This window comes from Oncorhynchus gorbuscha, linkage group LG07, assembly GCF_021184085.1.
Source record: "Oncorhynchus gorbuscha isolate QuinsamMale2020 ecotype Even-year linkage group LG07, OgorEven_v1.0, whole genome shotgun sequence".
In the NCBI taxonomy this organism is placed as follows: domain Eukaryota; kingdom Metazoa; phylum Chordata; class Actinopteri; order Salmoniformes; family Salmonidae; genus Oncorhynchus; species Oncorhynchus gorbuscha.
The window spans coordinates 78,004,058-78,026,557 of record NC_060179.1 but is presented as its reverse complement, the minus strand read 5'-3'; the positions used below and the strand labels follow the sequence as shown (position 1 = coordinate 78,026,557).

The 22,500-nt window shown below is 41.2% G+C and overlaps 1 protein-coding gene across 1 annotated transcript in view; it reads right to left on the bottom strand.

Annotated features, from left to right (window-relative positions):
- LOC124039051 (ankyrin repeat and fibronectin type-III domain-containing protein 1-like) overlaps positions 1 to 22,500 on the bottom strand; it is a 178,204-nt gene that overhangs the window by 84,941 nt on the left and 70,763 nt on the right. The window contains exons 9-12 of the mRNA XM_046354930.1: positions 8,380 to 8,479; positions 4,416 to 4,548; positions 4,005 to 4,121; positions 3,677 to 3,892 (exon numbers count right to left, since the gene is read on the bottom strand). Of these exons, the coding sequence (XP_046210886.1) occupies positions 3,677 to 3,892; positions 4,005 to 4,121; positions 4,416 to 4,548; positions 8,380 to 8,479 (566 nt within the window). The remainder of the gene's footprint in view (positions 1 to 3,676; positions 3,893 to 4,004; positions 4,122 to 4,415; positions 4,549 to 8,379; positions 8,480 to 22,500) is intronic.

The window sequence follows — 22,500 nt, the reverse complement described above, 5'->3', positions numbered from 1 at the left end:
AAATTGTAAACAATTTTCTGGATATGATTTCATTTTCAAATAACCGAAAGTGAGCAGTTGTAATCTGAATAAAAGGAAAAAGGCCATTCTTGAACATGGGGTGAGATATTCTTACTAATTTACAAGAGAATCATTTTGCATTTAATTCAAACTTTTGTATGACTGATGCATTTAATGAGAGGTTTAATGCTTTAATATTGCTTTTCATTTTGTCTGGCTTGCCATTCCAAATAAAATTGAATCTTTTTTGTTCATATAATTTAAAAAGCAGTTCACTAGGTGTAGGCAAAACCATAAGCAAATAGATAAACTGTGATGTGACTAAAGAGTTAATCAGGGTGATTTTTCCACAAATGGACAAGTATTTTCCTTTCCATGGTAGCAAGATCTGATATATTTTTGCTAACTTTCTATAAAAATGTATTGTAGTGAGATAATTTCTTTCTTTCGGGATTTGTATACCGAGTATGTCCACATCTCCGTCAGACCATTTTATTGGTAAACTACACGGTAATGTAAAAGTTGAATTTTTTAGTGATCCAATACGAAATATAGTAGACTTATCATCATTTGTTTTTAATCCAGAGAGGTTAGCGAAAGTATCTAGATCCTCTATGAGGCCGTGGTGAGATTCTAATTGTGGTTTTAATCCAGAGAGGTTAGCGTAAGTATCTAGATCCTCTATGAGGCTGTGTAGGGATTCCAATTGTGGTTTTAAAAGAAAACATGAATCATCAGCGTACAATGACACCTTAGTTTTTAAGCCACGGATTTCTAATCTCTTAATATTATTGTTGGATCTAATCTTAACAGCTAACATTTCGATGGCAATAATAAATAGATATGCCGATAGTGGACAACCTTGTTTTACTCCCCTTGACAGTTTAAAACTTTCTGAGATGTATCCATTATTTACTATTTTACACCTAGGGTTACAATACATAACTTTAACCCATTTTTTAAGAGACTCCAGTCGTACTTTATCAAAAGCCTTTTCAAAATCAGCTATGAAAACCAGGCCTGGTTTCTCTGATATTTCATAGTGTTCTATTGTTTCCAGTACTTGTCTCATATTATCTCCAATGTATCTTCCATGTAAAAAACCTGTCTGATTAGGATGAATAATATCTGACAATACCTTGTTAATTCTATGCTATAATATTTGCATCACAACACTGAAGTGTAAGAGGACTCCAATGTTTTAATGGCCTGGATCTTTATATATACCACTTGGATCCTGTTTCAGTAATAATGAAATCAGACCTTGTTGTTGAGTGTCCGATAATCTACCATTTATATAGGAGTGGTTGAAACATGCTAATGGTCCTCTGAGTATATCAAAAAAAGTGTGGTACACTTTCACTGGTATGCCATCCAGCCCTAGAGTTTCCCAGCCTTAAAGGCTTTAATTGCATAAATACATTTCTCCTCTGTAATTTGGCCTTCACTTGAGTCTTTCTGTACAGATGTACATTTTACATTATTCATTGGAAAAAAATCCATACAATTAGCTGAGTTTAGTGGAGATGGAGGAGGCTTTACTTCCTATTTCAAAATATCATTCGGGGAATCATGTGTGACTCCATCATTCGTAACAAGTTTCAATACCTTTTTTTGGTAGCATTTCTATGTTGAAGATTGAAAAATAATTTGGTGCATTTTTCCCCAAATTCCATCCAGTTCGCTTTACATTTATATAATATCACACTGGATCTTTCTGGAATAAGTTCCTCCCATTCTTTTTCCTCTAACTTATTCTGTGCCTCTATGGTACAGTTTTTATTGCTGTTTAATTGTTCTGTTAGTCCTTCAATTTCCTTTCTTAATATGGACTCTTTTGATCTAAATTGCTTTTGTTTTATAGATGAGTACTGAATTGCATGGCCTCTAAAGGCACATTTAAAAGTGTCCCATACAATAAGAGGATCTGCTGTACCTACAGTATGTTATGTTTGAAAAAGTCAGTTATAAATGATTCTGTCCTAGTTATAAACAAGTTATCCTCCAGTAGGATTTGATTAAATGTCCAATATCCTCACCCATGTGGAAATTCTGTAAGAGTAATATATATGCCAATTATTTGACGATCCGACCGCATTCTGTCCCCTATCAACACGTTTTAAAACTTTTGGTGCCAGAGAGAATGGCATAAGAAAGTAATCAAGTCGACTAGCGTGATTAAGCCTCCGCCATGTATATCTCACTAGGTCAGGATATTAAACCTCCTCCATGTATATCTCACTAGGTCAGGATATTAAACCTCCTCCATGTATATCTCACTAGGTCAGGGTATTAAGCCTCCGCCATGTATATCTCACTAGTCAAGGGTATTTAACCTCCTCCATGTATATCTCACTAGGTCAGGGTATTTAAGACTCCTCCATGTATATCTCACTAGGTCAGGGTATTAAACCTCCGCCATGTATATCTCACTAGGTCAGGGTATTAAGCCTCCGCCATGTATATCTCACTAGGTCAGGGTATTAAGCCTCCTCCATGTATATCTCACTAGTCAAGGGTATTTAAGCCTCCTCCATGTATATCTCACTAGGTCAGGGTATTAAACCTCCGCCATGTATATCTCACTAGGTCAGGGTATTAAGCCTCCGCCATGTATATCTCACTAGGTCAGGGTATTAAACCTCCGCCATGTATATCTCACTAGGTCAGGGTATTAAACCTCCGCCATGTATATCTCACTAGGTCAGGGTATTAAGCCTCCGCCATGTATATCTCACTAGGTCAGGGTATTAAACCTCCGCCATGTATATCTCACTAGGTCAGGATATTAAACCTCCTCCATGTATATCTCACTAGGTCAGGGTATTAAGCCTCCGCCATGTATATCTCACTAGTCAAGGGTATTTAAGCCTCCAGATATCCCCTAATTCCAATATATCCATGACACAGAAATACATTGGTTCTGGGATATGCAACCATTTCCTTTCTCACTCAACGCCAAAAAACACACCATCCACACATACTGTGCCCTCTGATTACTGTGATTTTATCTCCACCATGTTGAATTAGTGCTTTTGTGTTCCAATTAGTTATATTTGAAGATAGAAAACATATGTTTTTGTTTGTTGTATTATTACAATCCATAACAGGGCTAGAATTGTGTGTACGTGTTTGTTTGTGGTACTCATATAGTGATGAACATTATGGTAGGCTATGGTAAGGTGATGGTAGGGTTATGGTAAGGTTATGGTAAGGTTATGGTAGGGCTATGGTAAGGTGATGGTAGGGTAATGGTAAGGTTATGGTAAGGTTATGGTAGGGTTATGGTAAGGTTATGGTAGGGTTATGGCAAGGTTATGGTAGGGTTATGGCAAGGTTATGGTAAGGTTATGGTAAGGTTATGGTAGGGTTATGGTGAGGTTATGGGAGGGTTATGGTAAGGTTATAGGAGGGTTATGGTAGGTTTATGGTAGGGTTATGGTAAGGTTATGGTAGGGTTATAGTAAGGTTATGGTAGGGTTATGGTAGGTCTATGGTAGGGTTATGGTAGGTCTATGGTAGGGTTATGGTAGGGTTATGGTAAGGTTATGGTAGGGTTATAGTAAGGTTATGGTAGGGTTATGGTAGGTCTATGGTAGGGTTATGGTAGGGTTATAGCAAGTATGGCAGGGTTATGGTAGGGTTATGGTAAGGTTATAGTAAGGGTATGTTCTACCTGTATGGTAATTAGCAGTATGTCCAGTGCGTAGGGTTCTTCAGGTGTGGACAGACTCTTCCTCTGGCTTTGTAGCTTGGACACCTGCATCCACTTCCCACTGAAGAACGAGTACTGGCTCTCCATGTCCCGGATAGTCACTAGCAATACGTTGCCATGACGATCCTTGATGGGCTCGTAGTGGACACGCCCCAGGTTGTGTGTCCCCAACAAGCTCTGAGAATGACATCAATCAATCAATAAATCCTTATATCTGTATGTCTGCCTATCTACTAATCTCTGACACACATACACACACCCCCCCCCACACACACACACAGGGGTGTACCTGTAGTTGCCCAGCGGCAGCCAACATCTTCTGTCTGGCCTGTAGAGTGGAGGAGGAGGACATGGAGACAGACATACTCTGTCTCAGCCACCGCACATCCTCCCACATACACGACAACTAGAGAGAAAGGGGGATAGGTAGAGAGAGAGAGAGAGAGAGAGAGAGAGAGAGAGAGAGAGAGAGAGAGAGAGAGAGAGAGAGAGAGAGAGAGAGAGAGAGAGAGAGAGAGAGAGAGAGAGAGAGAGAGAGAGAGAGAGAGAGAGAGAGAGAGACTGCATTATAAACATAATTGTATAGAAATATTGAGGTACAGTAATTTGATTGAAATGCTGAATCCAGCCTGATGCACGAGTGCTAAAAATTCTCTATATATGGCTGCTGCCCTGTAATGAACTACATTACCCACAATACCTTAGTGAACCATAGGAAGTCCTGCATGAGAGAGCTGCCGTAAGAGTCATCCACCTCCACTATAGGGATCTGGTCCTCTGTGGTCACCAGTAGACTGTCTTTGTGGTAGAACACTGCTGCCAGGTAAACCCCCCTACAGAACCAGCAAAATGGAACAGTCCATCTCAGTTAAACACTCCACTTGGAACAGTTTTACTTCCGGTGCTGACAGAAATGGCCGCCTTGATTCGCGTTCCTAGGAAACTATGCAGTATTTTGTTTTCTTACGTGCTATTTCTTACATTGGTACCCCAAGTAATCTTAGGTTTCATTACATACAGTCGGGAGGAACTACTGAATATAAGAGCCACGTTACCTCACCATCATTACGACCAGGAACACAACTTCCCCGAAGCGGATCCTGTGTTTTGCCTACCACCCAGGACAATAGATCGGATCCCAGCCGGCGAACCAAAACAACGTCGCAGGCCGTAAAAGGGTCAAGCGAAGCAGTCTTCTGGTCAGGCTCCGGAGACGGGCACATCGTGCACCACTCCCTAGCATACTACTCGCCAATGTCCAGTATCTTGACAACAAGGGTGTTGAAATCCGAGCAAGGGTAGCATTCCAAAGAGACATCAGAGACTGTAACGTTCTTTGCTTCACGGAAACATGGCTCAATAGAGAGACGCTATCAGAGTCGGTACAGCCAGCTGGTTTCTTCACGCATCGCGCTGACAGAAACAAGCATCTTTCTGGTAAGAAGAGGAAGGGGGGTATATGCCTTATGATTAACAAGATGTAGTGTAATCATAACAACATACAGGAACTCAAGTCCTTCTGTTCACCTGACTTAGAATTCCTCACAACAAAATGTCGACCGCATTATCTACCAAGAGAATTCTCTTCAATTATAGTCACAGCGGCATATATTCCCCCCCAAGCAGACACATCGATGGCCCTGAACAAATTTAATTGACTCTATGTAAACTGGAAACCACATATCCTGAGCCTGCATTCATTGAAGCTGGGGATTTTAACAAGGCTAATCTGAAAACAAGACTCCCTAAATTCTATCAGCATATCGATTGTGCAACCAGGGCTGGTAAAACCCTGGATCATTGTTATTCTAACTTCCGCGACTTACATAAGGCCCTGCTCCGCCCTCCTTTCAGAAAAGCTAACCACGAATCCATTTAGTTGCTCCCAGCCTAGAGACAAAGACTAAAACAGGAAGCTCCCGCGTTCAGGTCTGTTCAATGCTGGTCCGACCAATCGGATTCCACGCTTCAAGACTGTTTCGATCACGGGGATTGGGATATGTTCCGCATTGCGTCCAACAACAGCATAGACGAATACGCTGATTCGGTGAGCGAGTTCATTAGCAAGTGCATCGGCGATGTCGTACCCACAGCAACTATTAAAACATTCCCCAACCAGAAACCATGGATTGATGGCAGCATTCGTGCGAAACTGAAAGCGCAAACCACTGCCTTTAACCAGAGCAAGGTGACCAGAAACATGATCAAATACAAACAGTGTAGCTATTCCCTCCGCAAGGCAATCAAACAAGCTAAGCGTCATTATAGAGACAAAGTAGAGTCGCAATTCAACTACTCAGACACAAGAGGTATGTGGCTTGGTCTACAGTCAATCACGGATTACAAAAAGAAAACCAGCCCCGTCGTGGTCTTGCTCCCAGACAGACTAAATAACTTCTTTGCTCGCTTTGAGGACAATACAGTGCCACTGACACGGCCCGCTACCAAAACCTGCGGGCTCTCCTTCACTGCAGCTGACGTGAGTAAAACATTTAAACGTGTTATCCCTCGCAAGGCTACAGGCCCAGACGGCATTCCCAGCCGCATCCTCAGAGCATATGTAGACCAGCTGGCTGGTGTGTTTACAGACATATTCAATCAATCCTTATCCCAGTCTGCTGTCCCCACATGCTTCAAGAGAGCCACCATTGTTCCTGTTCCCAAGAAAGTTAAGGTAATTGAGCTAAGCGACTACCGCCCCGTAGCACTCACTTTCGTCATCATGAAGTGCTTTGAGAGACTAGTCAAGGACCATATCACCTCCAGCCTACCTGACACACTAGACCCACTCCAATTTGCTTACCGCCCCAATAGGTCCACAGACGACGCAATCGCAACGACACTGCACACTACCTAACCCATCTGGAAAAGAGGAAGACCTATGTGAGAATGCTGTTCATCGACTACAGATCAGCATTTAACACCATAGTACCCTCCAAAATCATCATCAAGCTCGAGACCCTGGGTCTCGACCCCGCCCTGTGCAACTGGGTACTGGACTTCCTGACGGTCCGCCCCCAGTTGGTGACGGTAGGTAACAACATCTCCACCCCGCTGATCCTTAACACTGGGGCCCCAAAAGGGTGTGTTCTGAGCCCTCCCCTGTACTCCCTGTTAACACACGACTGCGTGGCCTTGCACGACCTCCAACTTAATCATCAAGTTTGCGGACGACACTACAGTGGCAAGCTAGATTACCAACGACGAGACGGCTTACAGGGAGGAGGTGAGGGCCCTCGGAGTGTGGTGTCAGGAAAATAACCTCACACTCAATGTCAACAAAACAAAGGAGATGATCGTGGACTTCAGGAAACAGCAGAGGGAGCACCCCCCTATCCACATCGACGGGACAGTAGTGGAAAGGGTAGTAAGTTTTAAGTTCCTCGGCGTACAGATCAAGGACAAACTGAATTGGTCCACCCACACAGACAGCGTGGTGAAGAAGGTGCAGCAGCGCCTCTTCAACCTCAGGAGGCTGAAGAAATTTGGCTTGTCATCAAAAGCACTCACAAACTTTTATAGATGCACAATCGAGAGCATCCTGTCGGGCTGTATCACCGCCTGGTACGGCAACTGCTCCGCCCACAATCGTAAGGCTCTCCAGAGGGTAGTGAGGTCTGCACAAACTACCTGCCCTCCAGGACACCTACACCACCCGATGTCACAGGAAGGCCATAAAGATCATCAAGGACAACTACCACCCGAGCCACTGCCTGTTCACCCCGCTATCATCCAAAAGGCGAGGTCAGTACAGGTGCATCAAAGCAGGGACCGAGAGACTGAAAAACAGCTTCTATCTCAAGGCCATCAGACTGTTAAACAGCCACCACTAAAATTGAGTGGCTTTTGTGTCACGTTCTGTCCATCGTTCGTATGTGTTTTCCTTGTTTTAGTGTTGGTCAGGACGTGAGCTGGGTGGGCATTCTATGTTGTGTGTCTGGTTTGTCTATTTCTATGTTTGGCCTGATATGGTTCTCAATCAGAGGCAGGTGTTAGTCATTGTCTCTGATTGGGACCCATATTTAGGTAGCCTGTTTTGTGTTGGGTTTTGTGGGTGATTGTTCCTGTCTCTGTGTTTGCACCAGATAGGACTGTTTAGGTTTTCACTTTTCTTGTTTTGTATAGTCTGTTCATGTATAGTCGTCTTTATTAAAAACATGAATAACCACCACGCTGCATTTTGGTCCGCCTCTCTTTCACATGAAGAAAAGCCTTACATGTTGCCAATATACTGACTCAACTCCAGCCACTTTAATAATGGAAAACTGATGTAAAAAATGTAGCACTAGCCACTTTAAACAATGCCAATTAATATAATGTTTACATACCCTACATTACTCATCTCATATGTATATACTGTACTCTATACCATCTACTGCATCTTGCCTATGCCGTTCTGTACCATCACTCATTCATATATCTTTATGTACATACTCTTCATTCCTTTACACTTGTGTGTATAAGGTAGTTGTTGTGGAATTGTTAGGTTAGATTACTCGTTGGTTATTACTGCATTGTCGGAACTAGAAGCACAAGCATTTCGCAACACTCGCATTAACATCTGCTAACCATGTGTATGTGACAAATAAAATTGGATTTGATTTGATTTGAGTCCATAATGTACATCCCAGGGGTGTATTTTACACATCACACTACTTGCTCACCTTTTGAGAGTCTTGACAAACTTGTTGGAGGAGTTAAAGAGGTGCTTGAGACTTCTGGAGACAGACTGCTTACGGCTTGGGTTATGGAGCTTTGATGTGTCTGAGAGTAGGAGAGAGAGGAGAGAGGGAGAGAGGAGAGAGGGGTGAGGAGAGATGGGAGAGGAGAGGAGAGGAGAGAGGAGAGATGGAGAGAGGGAGAGAGGGAGAGAGGGAAATAGGAGAGAGGGGTGAGGAGAGATGGGAGAGGAGAGAGGGAGAGAGGGAGAGAGGAGAGAGGGAGAGAGGAGAGAGGGGTGAGGAGAGATGGGAGAGGAGAGAGGGAGAGAGGGAGAGGAGAGGAGAGAGGGAGAGAGGAGAGAGAGGAGAGAGGGAGAGAGGGGTGAGGAGAGATGGGAGAGGGAGTGAGGGGAGAGAGGGAGAGAGGAGAGAGAGGAGAGGAGAGAGGGGTGAGGAGAGATGGGAGAGGAGAGAGGGAGGAGAGATGGAGAGAGGAGAGATGGGAGAGGAGAGAGGGAGAGAGGGAGAGAGGAGAGAGGGGTGAGGAGAGATGGGAGAGGAGAGAGAGGAGAGAGGGAGAGAGGAGAGAGGGGTGAGGAGAGATGGGAGAGGAGAGAGGGAGAGAGGGAGAGGAGAGGAGAGAGTGAGAGAGGAGAGAGAGGAGAGAGGGAGAGAGGGAGAGAGGGGTGAGGAGAGAGGGGTGAGGAGAGATGGAGAGATGGAGAGGAGAGAGGGAGAGGAGAGAGGAGAGAGGAGAGAGGAGAGAGGAGAGAGGAGAGGAGAGAGGGAGAGAGGGAGAGGAGAGGAGAGAGGGAGAGAGGAGAGAGGGGAGAGGAGAGGCGAGAGGGAGAGGAGAGAGGGAGAGGATAGAGGGGAGAGGTGAGAGGAGGGTAGAGAGGGAGAGAGGAGAGAGGGGTGAGGAGAGATGGGAGAGGAGAGAGGGAGAGAGGGAGAGGAGATGAGAGAGGGAGAGAGGAGAGAGGGGAGAGGAGAGAGGGAGAGAGGGAGAGGAGAGGAGAGAGGTAGAGGAGAGAGGGAGAGGAGAGGATAGAGGGGAGAGGAGAGTAGAGAAGGAGAGATGGGAGAGGAGAGAGGGAGAGGAGAAGAGATGGAGAGAGGAGAGAGGAGAGATGGGAGAGGAGAGAGGGAGAGAGGAGAGGAGACGAGAGAGGGAGAGAGGGAGAGAGGAGAGAGGGGAGAGGAGAGGAGAGAGGGAGAGAGGTAGAGGAGAGGAGAGAGGTAGAGGAGAGAGGGAGAGGAGAGGATAGAGGGGAGAGGAGAGTAGAGAAGGAGAGATGGGAGAGGAGAGAGGGAGAGGAGAAGAGATGGAGAGAGGAGAGAGGAGAGATGGGAGAGGAGAGAGGGAGAGAGGAGAGGAGACGAGAGAGGGAGAGAGGGAGAGAGGAGAGAGGGGAGAGGAGAGGAGAGAGGGAGAGAGGTAGAGAGGAGAGAGGGAGAGAGGAGAGAGGGGAGAGGAGAGGAGAGAGGGAGAGATGGGAGAGAGGAGAGATGGGAGAGGAGATATGGAGAGAGGGGAGGGGGAGAGATGGAGAGATGGGAGAGAGGAGAGATGGGAGAGGAGAGGAGAGAGGGAGAGAGGAGAGAGGAGAGAGGAGAGGTGGGAGAGGAGAGGAGAGAGATGGGAGAGGAGAGATGAGAGAGGAGAGGAGAGAGGGAGAGAGGAGAAATGGGAGAGGAGAGAGGGAGAGAGGAGAGATGGGAGAGGAGAGGAGAGAGGGGGAGATGGGAGAGGAGAGTGAAGAGAGAAGAGAGGGTAAAGGAGAGAGGGGATAGGGAAGAGGGGATTGGAGGTAAACTGATTATTTTTCTTCCTGTTAAAGAAAACATTTGACCTCTTATTTGTCTGTGTCATTACTTCCGCTGTTTTCAACTTGAACTCGATCCTGTATGTATGTGTGTGCACTGCACTGAAAAACTCAAATGCTTTCTACTGTTTACTCAGTATCAGAATGTTGTTATTCCTTTCAAGTGAAATGCTGTTATGCAGGAAACTGTTCTTGACCTTAAACTAATGTCCTCTAACGGTTTACTGAGTATAGTAATTGTTGTTATTGAGTTCTTGAGGATCTTTAGTTTTTAAGGAGCACTGTGAATTTGACTCACTTTGTCTGAGTGAAAGAGAGTCGAGGGTGTGGAGAGAAAGGAATCAGCCGTGAAGTAGAGAGAGAGAGAGAGAGAGACAGAGAGAAAGCACGAGAGAATGACCTTGTTTACACTGCATGTACTGTAATGACCTGTCACATTTTTTGCAATCGACTAAAAATGAACAAACACAAAACAACAGCAAAAAGAGAAAGGGAGAGGGAGTCAGAGATTAGATGTTCTCAGAGCTGGTCACCTTTCAAGGTTCAGTGGCATTCTGTTGTGTTATCTAAACCTGTTCAGCTGTCTATCCTCTACAGCCCCCTATCTATTCCCTCTCACCCACATATCTCCACCTCTCACCAACATCCCCCTGCTATCTGCCCCCGGACCGCTGGACCGCAGCGATGCCAATCGCCATCCCACATGCTAATTGGAAAGATAATCACAGAGTGTAAACACAAGACAGATAGACAGACGGACGGACCACAGGATACAGTGCTTTCGGGAAAGTATTCAGACCACTTTAATTGTCCACGTTTTGTTACGTTACAGCCTTATTCTAATTAAATTATTGTTTTCTCCTCATCAATCTACACACCATACCCCATAATGACAAAGCAAAGACTTAAAAAAAAAAAATATGAAAAATAAAAAACAGAAATACCTTTTTTTACTTAAGTATTCAGACCCTTTGCTATGAGACTAAAAATTGAGCTCAGGTGCATTCTGTTTCCATTGATCATCCTTGAGATGTTTCTGCAACTTGATTGGAGTCCACCTGTGGTACTTTCAATTGATTGGACGTGATTTGGAAAGGCACACACCTGTCTATATAAAGTACCACAGTTGACAGTGCATGTCAGAGCAAAAATCTAGCCATGAGATCAAAGGAATTGTCCCTAGAGCTCCGAGACAGGATTGTGCCAAGGCACAGATCTGGGGAAGATTTCCCAAACATTTCTGCAGAATTGAAGGTCCCTAAGAACACAGTGGGGGGGGGGGGGACCTCGGGGAGAAGGGCCTTGGTCAGGGAGGTGACCGAGAATCCCATGGTCACACTGACAGAGCTCCAGAGTTCCTCTATGGAGAAAAGAGAACCTTCCAGAAGGACAACCATCTCTACAGCACTCCAATAAACAGGCATTTATGGAAGAGTGGCCTGCCGGAAGCCACTCCTCAGTAAAAGACACATGATAGCCCGCTTGGAGTTTGCCAAAAGGCAACGAAAGACTCTCAGACGATTCTCTGGTCTGATGAAACTAAGATTGAAATCTTTAGCCTGAATGACAAGCGTCACGTCTGGAGGAAACCTGGCATCATCCCTACAGTGAAACACCATCCCTACAACCAGGGTCTGTAGTGATGCCTCAAGCACTGAGATGCAGTGCCTTAGACCGCTGGGCCACTCGAGAGCCCCACTCAATAGCTTTCTTCTGGCAACAGGTCACAATTGTTGCTGCTGTGATGGCACACTGTGGTATTTCACCCAGTGTATTTGGGAGTTGATCAAAACTGGGTTTGTTTTCAAATTCTTTGTGGGTCTGTGTAATCTGAGTGTCTCTGATATGGTCATACAATTGGCAGGAGGTTAGGAAGTGCAGCTCAGTTTCCACCTCATTTTGTGGGCAGTGATAACATATCCTGTCATCTCTTGAGAGCCAGGTCTGCCTACGACGGCCATTCTCAATAGCAAGAAAGCTCACCATTTTTTCAACAATTGTTTACAGATAGATTATTTCACGTACACTAAGTTGACTGTACATAGTCAAAGCTTTCCTTAAGTTTGGATCAGTCACAGTGGTCAGGTATTCTGCCACTGAGTACTCTCTGTTTAGGATCAGTCACAGTGGTCAGGTATTCTGCCACTGAGTACTCTCTGTTTAGGATCAGTCACAGTGGTCAGGTATTCTGCCACTGAGTACTCTCTGTTTAGGATCAGTCACAGTGGTCAGGTATTCTGCCACTGAGTACTCTCTGTTTAGGGCCAAATAGCATTCTAGTTTGGTATGTTGTTTTGTTCATTCTTTCCATTGTGTCAAGTAATTACAGTTGAAGTCGGAAGTTTACATACACTTAGGTTGGAGTCATTAAAACTCATTTTTCAACCACTCCACAAATTAATTTGAGTAATTTGGAGGTGTGCCTGTGGATGTATTTCAAGGCCGACCTTCAAACTCAGTGCCTCTTGCGTGACATCATGGGAAAATCAAAAGAAATCAGTCAAGCCCTCAGAAAAGAAAATGTAGACCTCCACAAGTCTGGTTCATCCTTGGGAGCAATTTCCAAACGCCTTAAGGTACCACATTCATCTGTACAAACAATAGTACGCAAGTATAAACACTGTGGGACCACACAGCATCCATACCGCTCAGGAGGAGACGCGTTCTGTCTCCTAGAGATGAACGTACTTTGATGCGAAAAGTGCAAATCAATCCCAGAACAACAGCAAATGACCTTGTGAAGATGCTGGAGGAAACAGGTACAAAAGTATCTATATCCACAGTAAAATGAGTCCAATATCGACATAACCTGAAAGGCCTCTCAGCAAGGAAGAAGCCACTGCTCCAAAACCGCCAGAAAAAAGCCAGACTACGGTTTGCTACTGTACATGGGGACAAAGATCGTACTTTTTGGAGAAATGTCCTCTGGTCTGATGAAACAAAAATAGAACTGTTTGGCCATAATGACCATCGTTATGTTTGGAGGAAAAGGATTAGGCTTGCAAGCCGAAGAACACCATCCCAACCGTGGAGCACGGGGGTGGCAGCACCATGTTGTGGGGGTGCTTTGCTGCAGATGGAACTGGTGCACTTCACAAAATAGATGGCATCATGAGGAAGGAAACTTATGTGGATATATTGAAGGAATAACTCAAGACATCAGTCAGGAAGTTAAAGCTTGGTCGCAAATGGGTCTTCCAAATGGACAATGACCCCAAGCATACTTCCAAAGTTGTGGCAAAATGGCTTAAGAACAACAAAGTCAAGGTATTGGAGTGGCCATCACAAAGCCCTGACCTCAATCCTATAGAACATTTGTGGGCAGAACTGAAAAAGCATGTGAGAGCAAGGAGGCCGACAAACCTGACTCAGTTACACCAGCTCTGTCAGGAGGAATGGGCCAAAATTCACCCAATTCATTTTGGGAAGCTGGTGGAAGGCTACCCGAAACATTTGACCCAAGTTAAACAAAATAAAGGCAATGCTACCAAATACTAATTGAGTGTATGTAAACTTCTGACCCACTGGGAATGTGATAAAAGAAATAAAAGCTGAAATAAATAATTCTCTCTACTATTATTCTGACATTTCACATTCTTAAAATAATGTGATGATCCTAACTGACCTAAAACGGGGAAGTTTTACTAGGATTAAATGTCAGGAATTGTGAAAAACAGATTTTAAATGTATTCTGCTAAGTTGTATGTAAACTTCCAACTTCAGCTGTATCTATTTGATTTCTCATGATTTGTTTGGGTCTAATTGTGTTGCTGTCCTGGGGCTCTGTGGGGTTTGTTTGTGTTTGTGAATAGAGCCCCAGGACCAGCTTCCTTAGGGGACTCTTCTCCAGGTTCATCTCTCTGTAGGTGATGGCTTTGTTATGGAAGGTTTGGGAATCGCTTCCTTTTAGGTGGTTATAGAATTTAACGTAGAATTGAAGTAGAATTGAACTGCTCTTTTCTGGATTTTGATCATTAGCGGGTATCGGCCTAATTCTGCCCTGCAGGCATTCGCTATTACTCTCTCATCTGCCGACTTCAGCTATAAAGTTTAGCTGTTCAAAATATAGTTAACTAGTTTAGTAGTTTCTAAAAAATATTCTCCAAAAATGCTTGTAGCATCCAGCAGTGTTAGAGTTTTAAAAAGTGTGTTATTTTCCTAACAGGCAAAGGTGCTGGTGACTTGCTAGGCTCAAAGTCTACATCTATTTCTGTTTCCACAAGGTTAACTGCTTTTGACAAGTGGATAATATGACAAGGGCTGCTTGGCTACTGTGTAGCCCGCATGTCACCGAGAATAAACAGAGAGAGATGTGGGGGGAGAGGGAGAGAGAGAGGGAGAGAGAGAGATAGAGAGAGGGAGAGGGAGAGAGAGAGATAGAGAGAGAGAGAGGGGGAGAGGGAGAGAGAGAGAGAGAGAGAGGGAGAGGGAGAGAGAGAGAGAGAGAGAGGGAGAGAGAGAGAGAGAGAGAGAGAGAGAGAGAGAGAGAGAGAGAGAGAGAGAGAGAGAGAGAGAGAGAGAGAGAGAGAGAGAGAGAGAGAGAGAGAGAGAGAGAGAGAGAGAGAGAGAGAGAGAGAGAGAGAGAGAGGGAGAGAGAGAGAGAGAGAGAGAGAGAGAGAGAGGGGAGAGAGAGAGAGAGAGAGAGAGAGAGAGAGAGAGAGAGAGAGAGGGAGAGAGATGCAGACAGACAGACAGACAGACAGACAGACAGTCAGACAGACAGACAGACAGACAGACAGACAGACAGACAGACAGACAGACAGACAGACAGACAGACAGACAGACAGACAGACAGACAGACAGACAGACAGACAGACAGACAGACAGACAGACAGATAGATAGATAGATAGATAGATAGATAGATAGATAGATAGATAGATAGATAGATAGATAGATAGATAGATAGATAGATAGATTACATAGCTGACCAGAGACTGAGAGAGTGTGTGCGGAATAGTGTTTGTGTGAGAACGCTGTATTATGTGTGTGTGTGTGGTGTCGCTCTGTCTGTCTGGGAATACAGGGTGTAGTGTTTCCCACACACCCCTCTCCCTGTGCTGTACTGGTAGTGTAGGTCCTCTCAGCTCCACATATACACATCAGAAATGAAGCTAACGTATTATACCAACCTCTGATTCATTATAGTGGTGGCATGATACCAACCTCTGATTCATTATAGTGGTGGTTTTATACCAACCTCTGATTCATTATAGTGGTGGCATTATACCAACCTCTGATTCATTATAGTGGTGGTATGATACCTCTGATTCATTATAGTGGTGGTATTATTCCTCTGATTCATTATAGTGGTGGTATGATACCTCTGATTCATTATAGTGGTGGTATTATACCTCTAATTCATTATAGTGGTGGTATTATACCTCTGATTCATTATAGTGGTGGTATTAAACTTCTGATTCATTATAGTGGTGGTATTATACCTCTGATTCATTATAGTGGTGGCATTAAACTTCTGATTCATTATAGTGGTGGTATTATACCTCTGATTCATTATAGTGGTGGCATTATACAAACCTCTGATTCATTATAGTGGTGGTATGATACATCTGATTCATTATAGTGGTGGTATTATACCTCTGATTCATTATAGTGGTGGTATTATACCTCTGATTCATTATAGTGGTGGTATTATTCCTCTGATTCATTATAGTGGTGGTATTATTCCTCTGATTCATTACAGTTGTGGTATTATACCAACCTCTGATTCATTATAGTGGTGGTATTATACCTCTGATTCATTATAGTGGTGGCATTATACATCTGATTCATTATAGTGGTGGTATTATACCTCTGATTCATTATAGTGGTGGTATTATTCCTCTGATTCATTATAGTGGTGGTATTATTCCTCTGATTCATTATAGTGGTGGTATTATTCCTCTGATTCATTATAGTGGTGGTATTATTCCTCTGATTCATTATAGTGGTGGTATGATACCTCTGATTCATTAGAGTGGTGGCATTCTACCAACCTCTGATTCATTATAGTGGTTGAATTATACATCTGATTCATTATAGTGGTGGTATTATACCTATAATTCATTATAGTGGTGGTATGATACCTCTGATTCATTAGAGTGGTGGCATTCTACCAACCTCTGATTCATTATAGTGGTGGTATTATACCTCTAATTCATTATAGTGGTGGTATTATACCTCTGATTCATTATAGTGGTGGTATTATACCTCTGAGTCATTATAGTGGTGGTATTATACCTCTGATTCATTATAGTGGTGGCATTAAACTTCTGATTCATTATAGTGGTGGTATTATTCCTCTGATTCATTATAGTGGTGGTATTATTCCTCTGATTCATTATAGTGGTGGTATTATTCCTCTGATTCATTATAGTGGTGGCATGATACCAACCTTTGATTCATTATAGTGGTTGAATTATACATCTGATTCACTATAGTGGTGGTATTATACCTATAATTCATTATAGTGGTGGTATGATACCTCTGATTCATTATAGTGGTGGTATTATACCAACCTCTGATTCATTATAGTGGTTGAATTATACATCTGATTCATTATAGTGGTGGTATGATACCTCTGATTCATTATAGTGGTGGCATTATACATCTGATTCATTATAGTGGTGGCATTATACCAACCTCTGATTCATTATAGTGGTGGCATTATACCTCTGATTCATTATAGTGGTGGCATTAAACTTCTGATTCATTATAGTGGTGGCATTATACCAACCTCTGATTCATTATAGTGGTGGTATGATACATCTGATTCATTATAGTGGTGGTATTATTCCTCTGATTCATTATAGTGGTGGTATTATTCCTCTGATTCATTATAGTGGTGGTATGATACCTCTGATTCATTATAGTGGTGGTATTATTCCTCTGATTCATTATAGTGGTGGTATGATACCTCTGATTCATTATAGTGGTGGTATTATACCTCTAATTCATTATAGTGGTGGTATTATACCTCTGATTCATTATAGTGGTGGTATTATACCTCTGAGTCATTATAGTGGTGGTATTATACCTCTGATTCATTATAGTGGTGGCATTAAACTTCTGATTCATTATAGTGGTGGCATTATACAAACCTCTGATTCATTATAGTGGTGGAATTATACATCTGATTCATTATAGTGGTGTTATTATACCTCTGATTCATTATAGTGGTGGTATTATACCTCTGATTCATTATAGTGGTGGCATTATACATCTGATTCATTATAGTGGTGGCATTAAACTTCTGATTCATTATAGTGGTGGCATTATACAAACCTCTGATTCATTATAGTGGTGGAATTATACATCTGATTCATTATAGTGGTGTTATTATACCTCTGATTCATTATAGTGGTGGTATTATTCCTCTGATTCATTATAGTGGTGGTATGATACCTCTGATTCATTATAGTGGTGGTATTATACCTCTGATTCATTATAGTGGTGGTATTATTCCTCTGATTCATTATAGTGGTGGTATTATTCCTCTGATTCATTATAGTTGTGGTATTATACCAACCTCTGATTCATTATAGTGGTGGAATTATACATCTGATTCATTATAGTGGTGTTATTATACCTCTGATTCATTATAGTGGTGGTATTATACCTCTGATTCATTATAGTGGTGGCATTATACATCTGATTCATTATAGTGGTGGTATTATACCTCTGATTCATTATAGTGGTGGTATTATTCCTCTGATTCATTATAGTGGTGGTATTATTCCTCTGATTCATTATAGTGGTGGTATTATTCCTCTGATTCATTATAGTGGTGGTATTATTCCTCTGATTCATTATAGTGGTGGCATGATACCAACCTCTGATTCATTATAGTGGTTGAATTATACATCTGATTCATTATAGTGGTGGTATTATACCTATAATTCATTATAGTGGTGGTATTATACCTCTGATTCATTATAGTGGTGGTATGATACCTCTGATTCATTAGAGTGGTGGCATTCTACCAACCTCTGATTCATTATAGTGGTTGAATTATACATCTGATTCATTATAGTGGTGGTATTATACCTATAATTCATTATAGTGGTGGTATGATACCTCTGATTCATTAGAGTGGTGGCATTCTACCAACCTCTGATTCATTATAGTGGTGGTATTATACCTCTAATTCATTATAGTGGTGGTATTATACCTCTGATTCATTATAGTGGTGGTATTATACCTCTGAGTCATTATAGTGGTGGTATTATACCTCTGATTCATTATAGTGGTGGCATTAAACTTCTGATTCATTATAGTGGTGGTATTATTCCTCTGATTCATTATAGTGGTGGTATTATTCCTCTGATTCATTATAGTGGTGGTATTATTCCTCTGATTCATTATAGTGGTGGCATGATACCAACCTTTGATTCATTATAGTGGTTGAATTATACATCTGATTCACTATAGTGGTGGTATTATACCTATAATTCATTATAGTGGTGGTATGATACCTCTGATTCATTATAGTGGTGGTATTATACCAACCTCTGATTCATTATAGTGGTTGAATTATACATCTGATTCATTATAGTGGTGGTATGATACCTCTGATTCATTATAGTGGTGGCATTATACATCTGATTCATTATAGTGGTGGCATTATAGCAACCTCTGATTCATTATAGTGGTGGCATTATACCTCTGATTCATTATAGTGGTGGCATTAAACTTCTGATTCATTATAGTGGTGGCATTATACCAACCTCTGATTCATTATAGTGGTGGTATGATACATCTGATTCATTATAGTGGTGGTATTATTCCTCTGATTCATTATAGTGGTGGTATTATTCCTCTGATTCATTATAGTGGTGGTATGATACCTCTGATTCATTATAGTGGTGGTATTATTCCTCTGATTCATTATAGTGGTGGTATGATACCTCTGATTCATTATAGTGGTGGTATTATACCTCTAATTCATTATAGTGGTGGTATTATACCTCTGATTCATTATAGTGGTGGTATTATACCTCTGAGTCATTATAGTGGTGGTATTATACCTCTGATTCATTATAGTGGTGGCATTAAACTTCTGATTCATTATAGTGGTGGCATTATACAAACCTCTGATTCATTATAGTGGTGGAATTATACATCTGATTCATTATAGTGGTGTTATTATACCTCTGATTCATTATAGTGGTGGTATTATACCTCTGATTCATTATAGTGGTGGCATTATACATCTGATTCATTATAGTGGTGGCATTAAACTTCTGATTCATTATAGTGGTGGCATTATACAAACCTCTGATTCATTATAGTGGTGGAATTATACATCTGATTCATTATAGTGGTGTTATTATACCTCTGATTCATTATAGTGGTGGTATTATTCCTCTGATTCATTATAGTGGTGGTATGATACCTCTGATTCATTATAGTGGTGGTATTATACCTCTGATTCATTATAGTGGTGGTATTATTCCTCTGATTCATTATAGTGGTGGTATTATTCCTCTGATTCATTATAGTTGTGGTATTATACCAACCTCTGATTCATTATAGTGGTGGAATTATACATCTGATTCATTATAGTGGTGTTATTATACCTCTGATTCATTATAGTGGTGGTATTATACCTCTGATTCATTATAGTGGTGGCATTATACATCTGATTCATTATAGTGGTGGTATTATACCTCTGATTCATTATAGTGGTGGTATTATTCCTCTGATTCATTATAGTGGTGGTATTATTCCTCTGATTCATTATAGTGGTGGTATTATTCCTCTGATTCATTATAGTGGTGGTATTATTCCTCTGATTCATTATAGTGGTGGCATGATACCAACCTCTGATTCATTATAGTGGTTGAATTATACATCTGATTCATTATAGTGGTGGTATTATACCTATAATTCATTATAGTGGTGGTATTATACCTCTGATTCATTATAGTGGTGGCATTAAACTTCTGATTCATTATAGTGGTGGCATTATACAAACCTCTGATTCATTATAGTGGTGGTATTATACCTCTGATTCATTATAGTGGTGGTATTATTCCTCTGATTCATTATAGTGGTGGTATTATTCCTCTGATTCATTATAGTGGTGGTATTATTCCTCTGATTCATTATAGTGGTGGTATTATTCCTCTGATTCATTATAGTGGTGGCATGATACCAACCTTTGATTCATTATAGTGGTTGAATTATACATCTGATTCACTATAGTGGTGGTATTATACCTATAATTCATTATAGTGGTGGTATGATACCTCTGATTCATTATAGTGGTGGTATTATACCAACCTCTGATTCATTATAGTGGTTGAATTATACATCTGATTCATTATAGTGGTGGTATGATACCTCTGATTCATTATAGTGGTGGCATTATACATCTGATTCATTATAGTGGTGGCATTATACCAACCTCTGATTCATTATAGTGGTGGCATTATACCTCTGATTCATTATAGTGGTGGCATTAAACTTCTGATTCATTATAGTGGTGGCATTATACCAACCTCTGATTCATTATAGTGGTGGTATGATACATCTGATTCATTATAGTGGTGGTATTATTCCTCTGATTCATTATATTGGTGGTATTATTCCTCTGATTCATTATAGTGGTGGTATGATACCTCTGATTCATTATAGTGGTGGTATTATATAATAATATAATATATGCCATTTAGCAGACGCTTTTATCCAAAGCGACTTACAGTCATGTGTGCATACATTCTACGTATGGGTGGTCCCGGGGATCGAACCCACTACTCTGGCGTTACAAGCGCCATGCTCTACCAACTGAGCTACAGAAGGACCACATTATTATTCCTCTGATTCATTATAGTGGTGGTATGATACCTCTGATTCATTATAGTGGTGGTATTATACCTCTAATTCATTATAGTGGTGGTATTATACCTCTGATTCATTATAGTGGTGGTATTATACCTCTGAGTCATTATAGTGGTGGTATTATACCTCTGATTCATTATAGTGGTGGCATTAAACTTCTGATTCATTATAGTGGTGGCATTATACAAACCTCTGATTCATTATAGTGGTGGAATTATACATCTGATTCATTATAGTGGTGTTATTATACCTCTGATTCATTATAGTGGTGGTATTATACCTCTGATTCATTATAGTGGTGGCATTATACATCTGATTCATTATAGTGGTGGCATTAAACTTCTGATTCATTATAGTGGTGGCATTATACAAACCTCTGATTCATTATAGTGGTGGAATTATACATCTGATTCATTATAGTGGTGTTATTATACCTCTGATTCATTATAGTGGTGGTATTATTCCTCTGATTCATTATAGTGGTGGTATGATACCTCTGATTCATTATAGTGGTGGTATTATACCTCTGATTCATTATAGTGGTGGTATTATTCCTCTGATTCATTATAGTGGTGGTATTATTCCTCTGATTCATTATAGTTGTGGTATTATACCAACCTCTGATTCATTATAGTGGTGGAATTATACATCTGATTCATTATAGTGGTGTTATTATACCTCTGATTCATTATAGTGGTGGTATTATACCTCTGATTCATTATAGTGGTGGCATTATACATCTGATTCATTATAGTGGTGGTATTATACCTCTGATTCATTATAGTGGTGGTATTATTCCTCTGATTCATTATAGTGGTGGTATTATTCCTCTGATTCATTATAGTGGTGGTATTATTCCTCTGATTCATTATAGTGGTGGTATTATTCCTCTGATTCATTATAGTGGTGGCATGATACCAACCTCTGATTCATTATAGTGGTTGAATTATACATCTGATTCATTATAGTGGTGGTATTATACCTATAATTCATTATAGTGGTGGTATGATACCTCTGATTCATTATAGTGGTGGTATTATACCAACCTCTGATTCATTATAGTGGTTGAATTATACATCTGATTCATTATAGTGGTGGTATGATACCTCTGATTCATTATAGTGGTGGCATTATACATCTGATTCATTATAGTGGTGGCATTATTCCCCTGATTCATTATAGTGGTGGTATTATACCAACCTCTGATTCATTATAGTGGTGGCATTATACCTCTGATTCATTATAGTGGTGGCATTAAACTTCTGATTCATTATAGTGGTGGCATGATACCAACCTTTGATTCATTATAGTGGTTGAATTATACATCTGATTCACTATAGTGGTGGTATTATACCTATAATTCATTATAGTGGTGGTATGATACCTCTGATTCATTATAGTGGTGGTATTATACCAACCTCTGATTCATTATAGTGGTTGAATTATACATCTGATTCA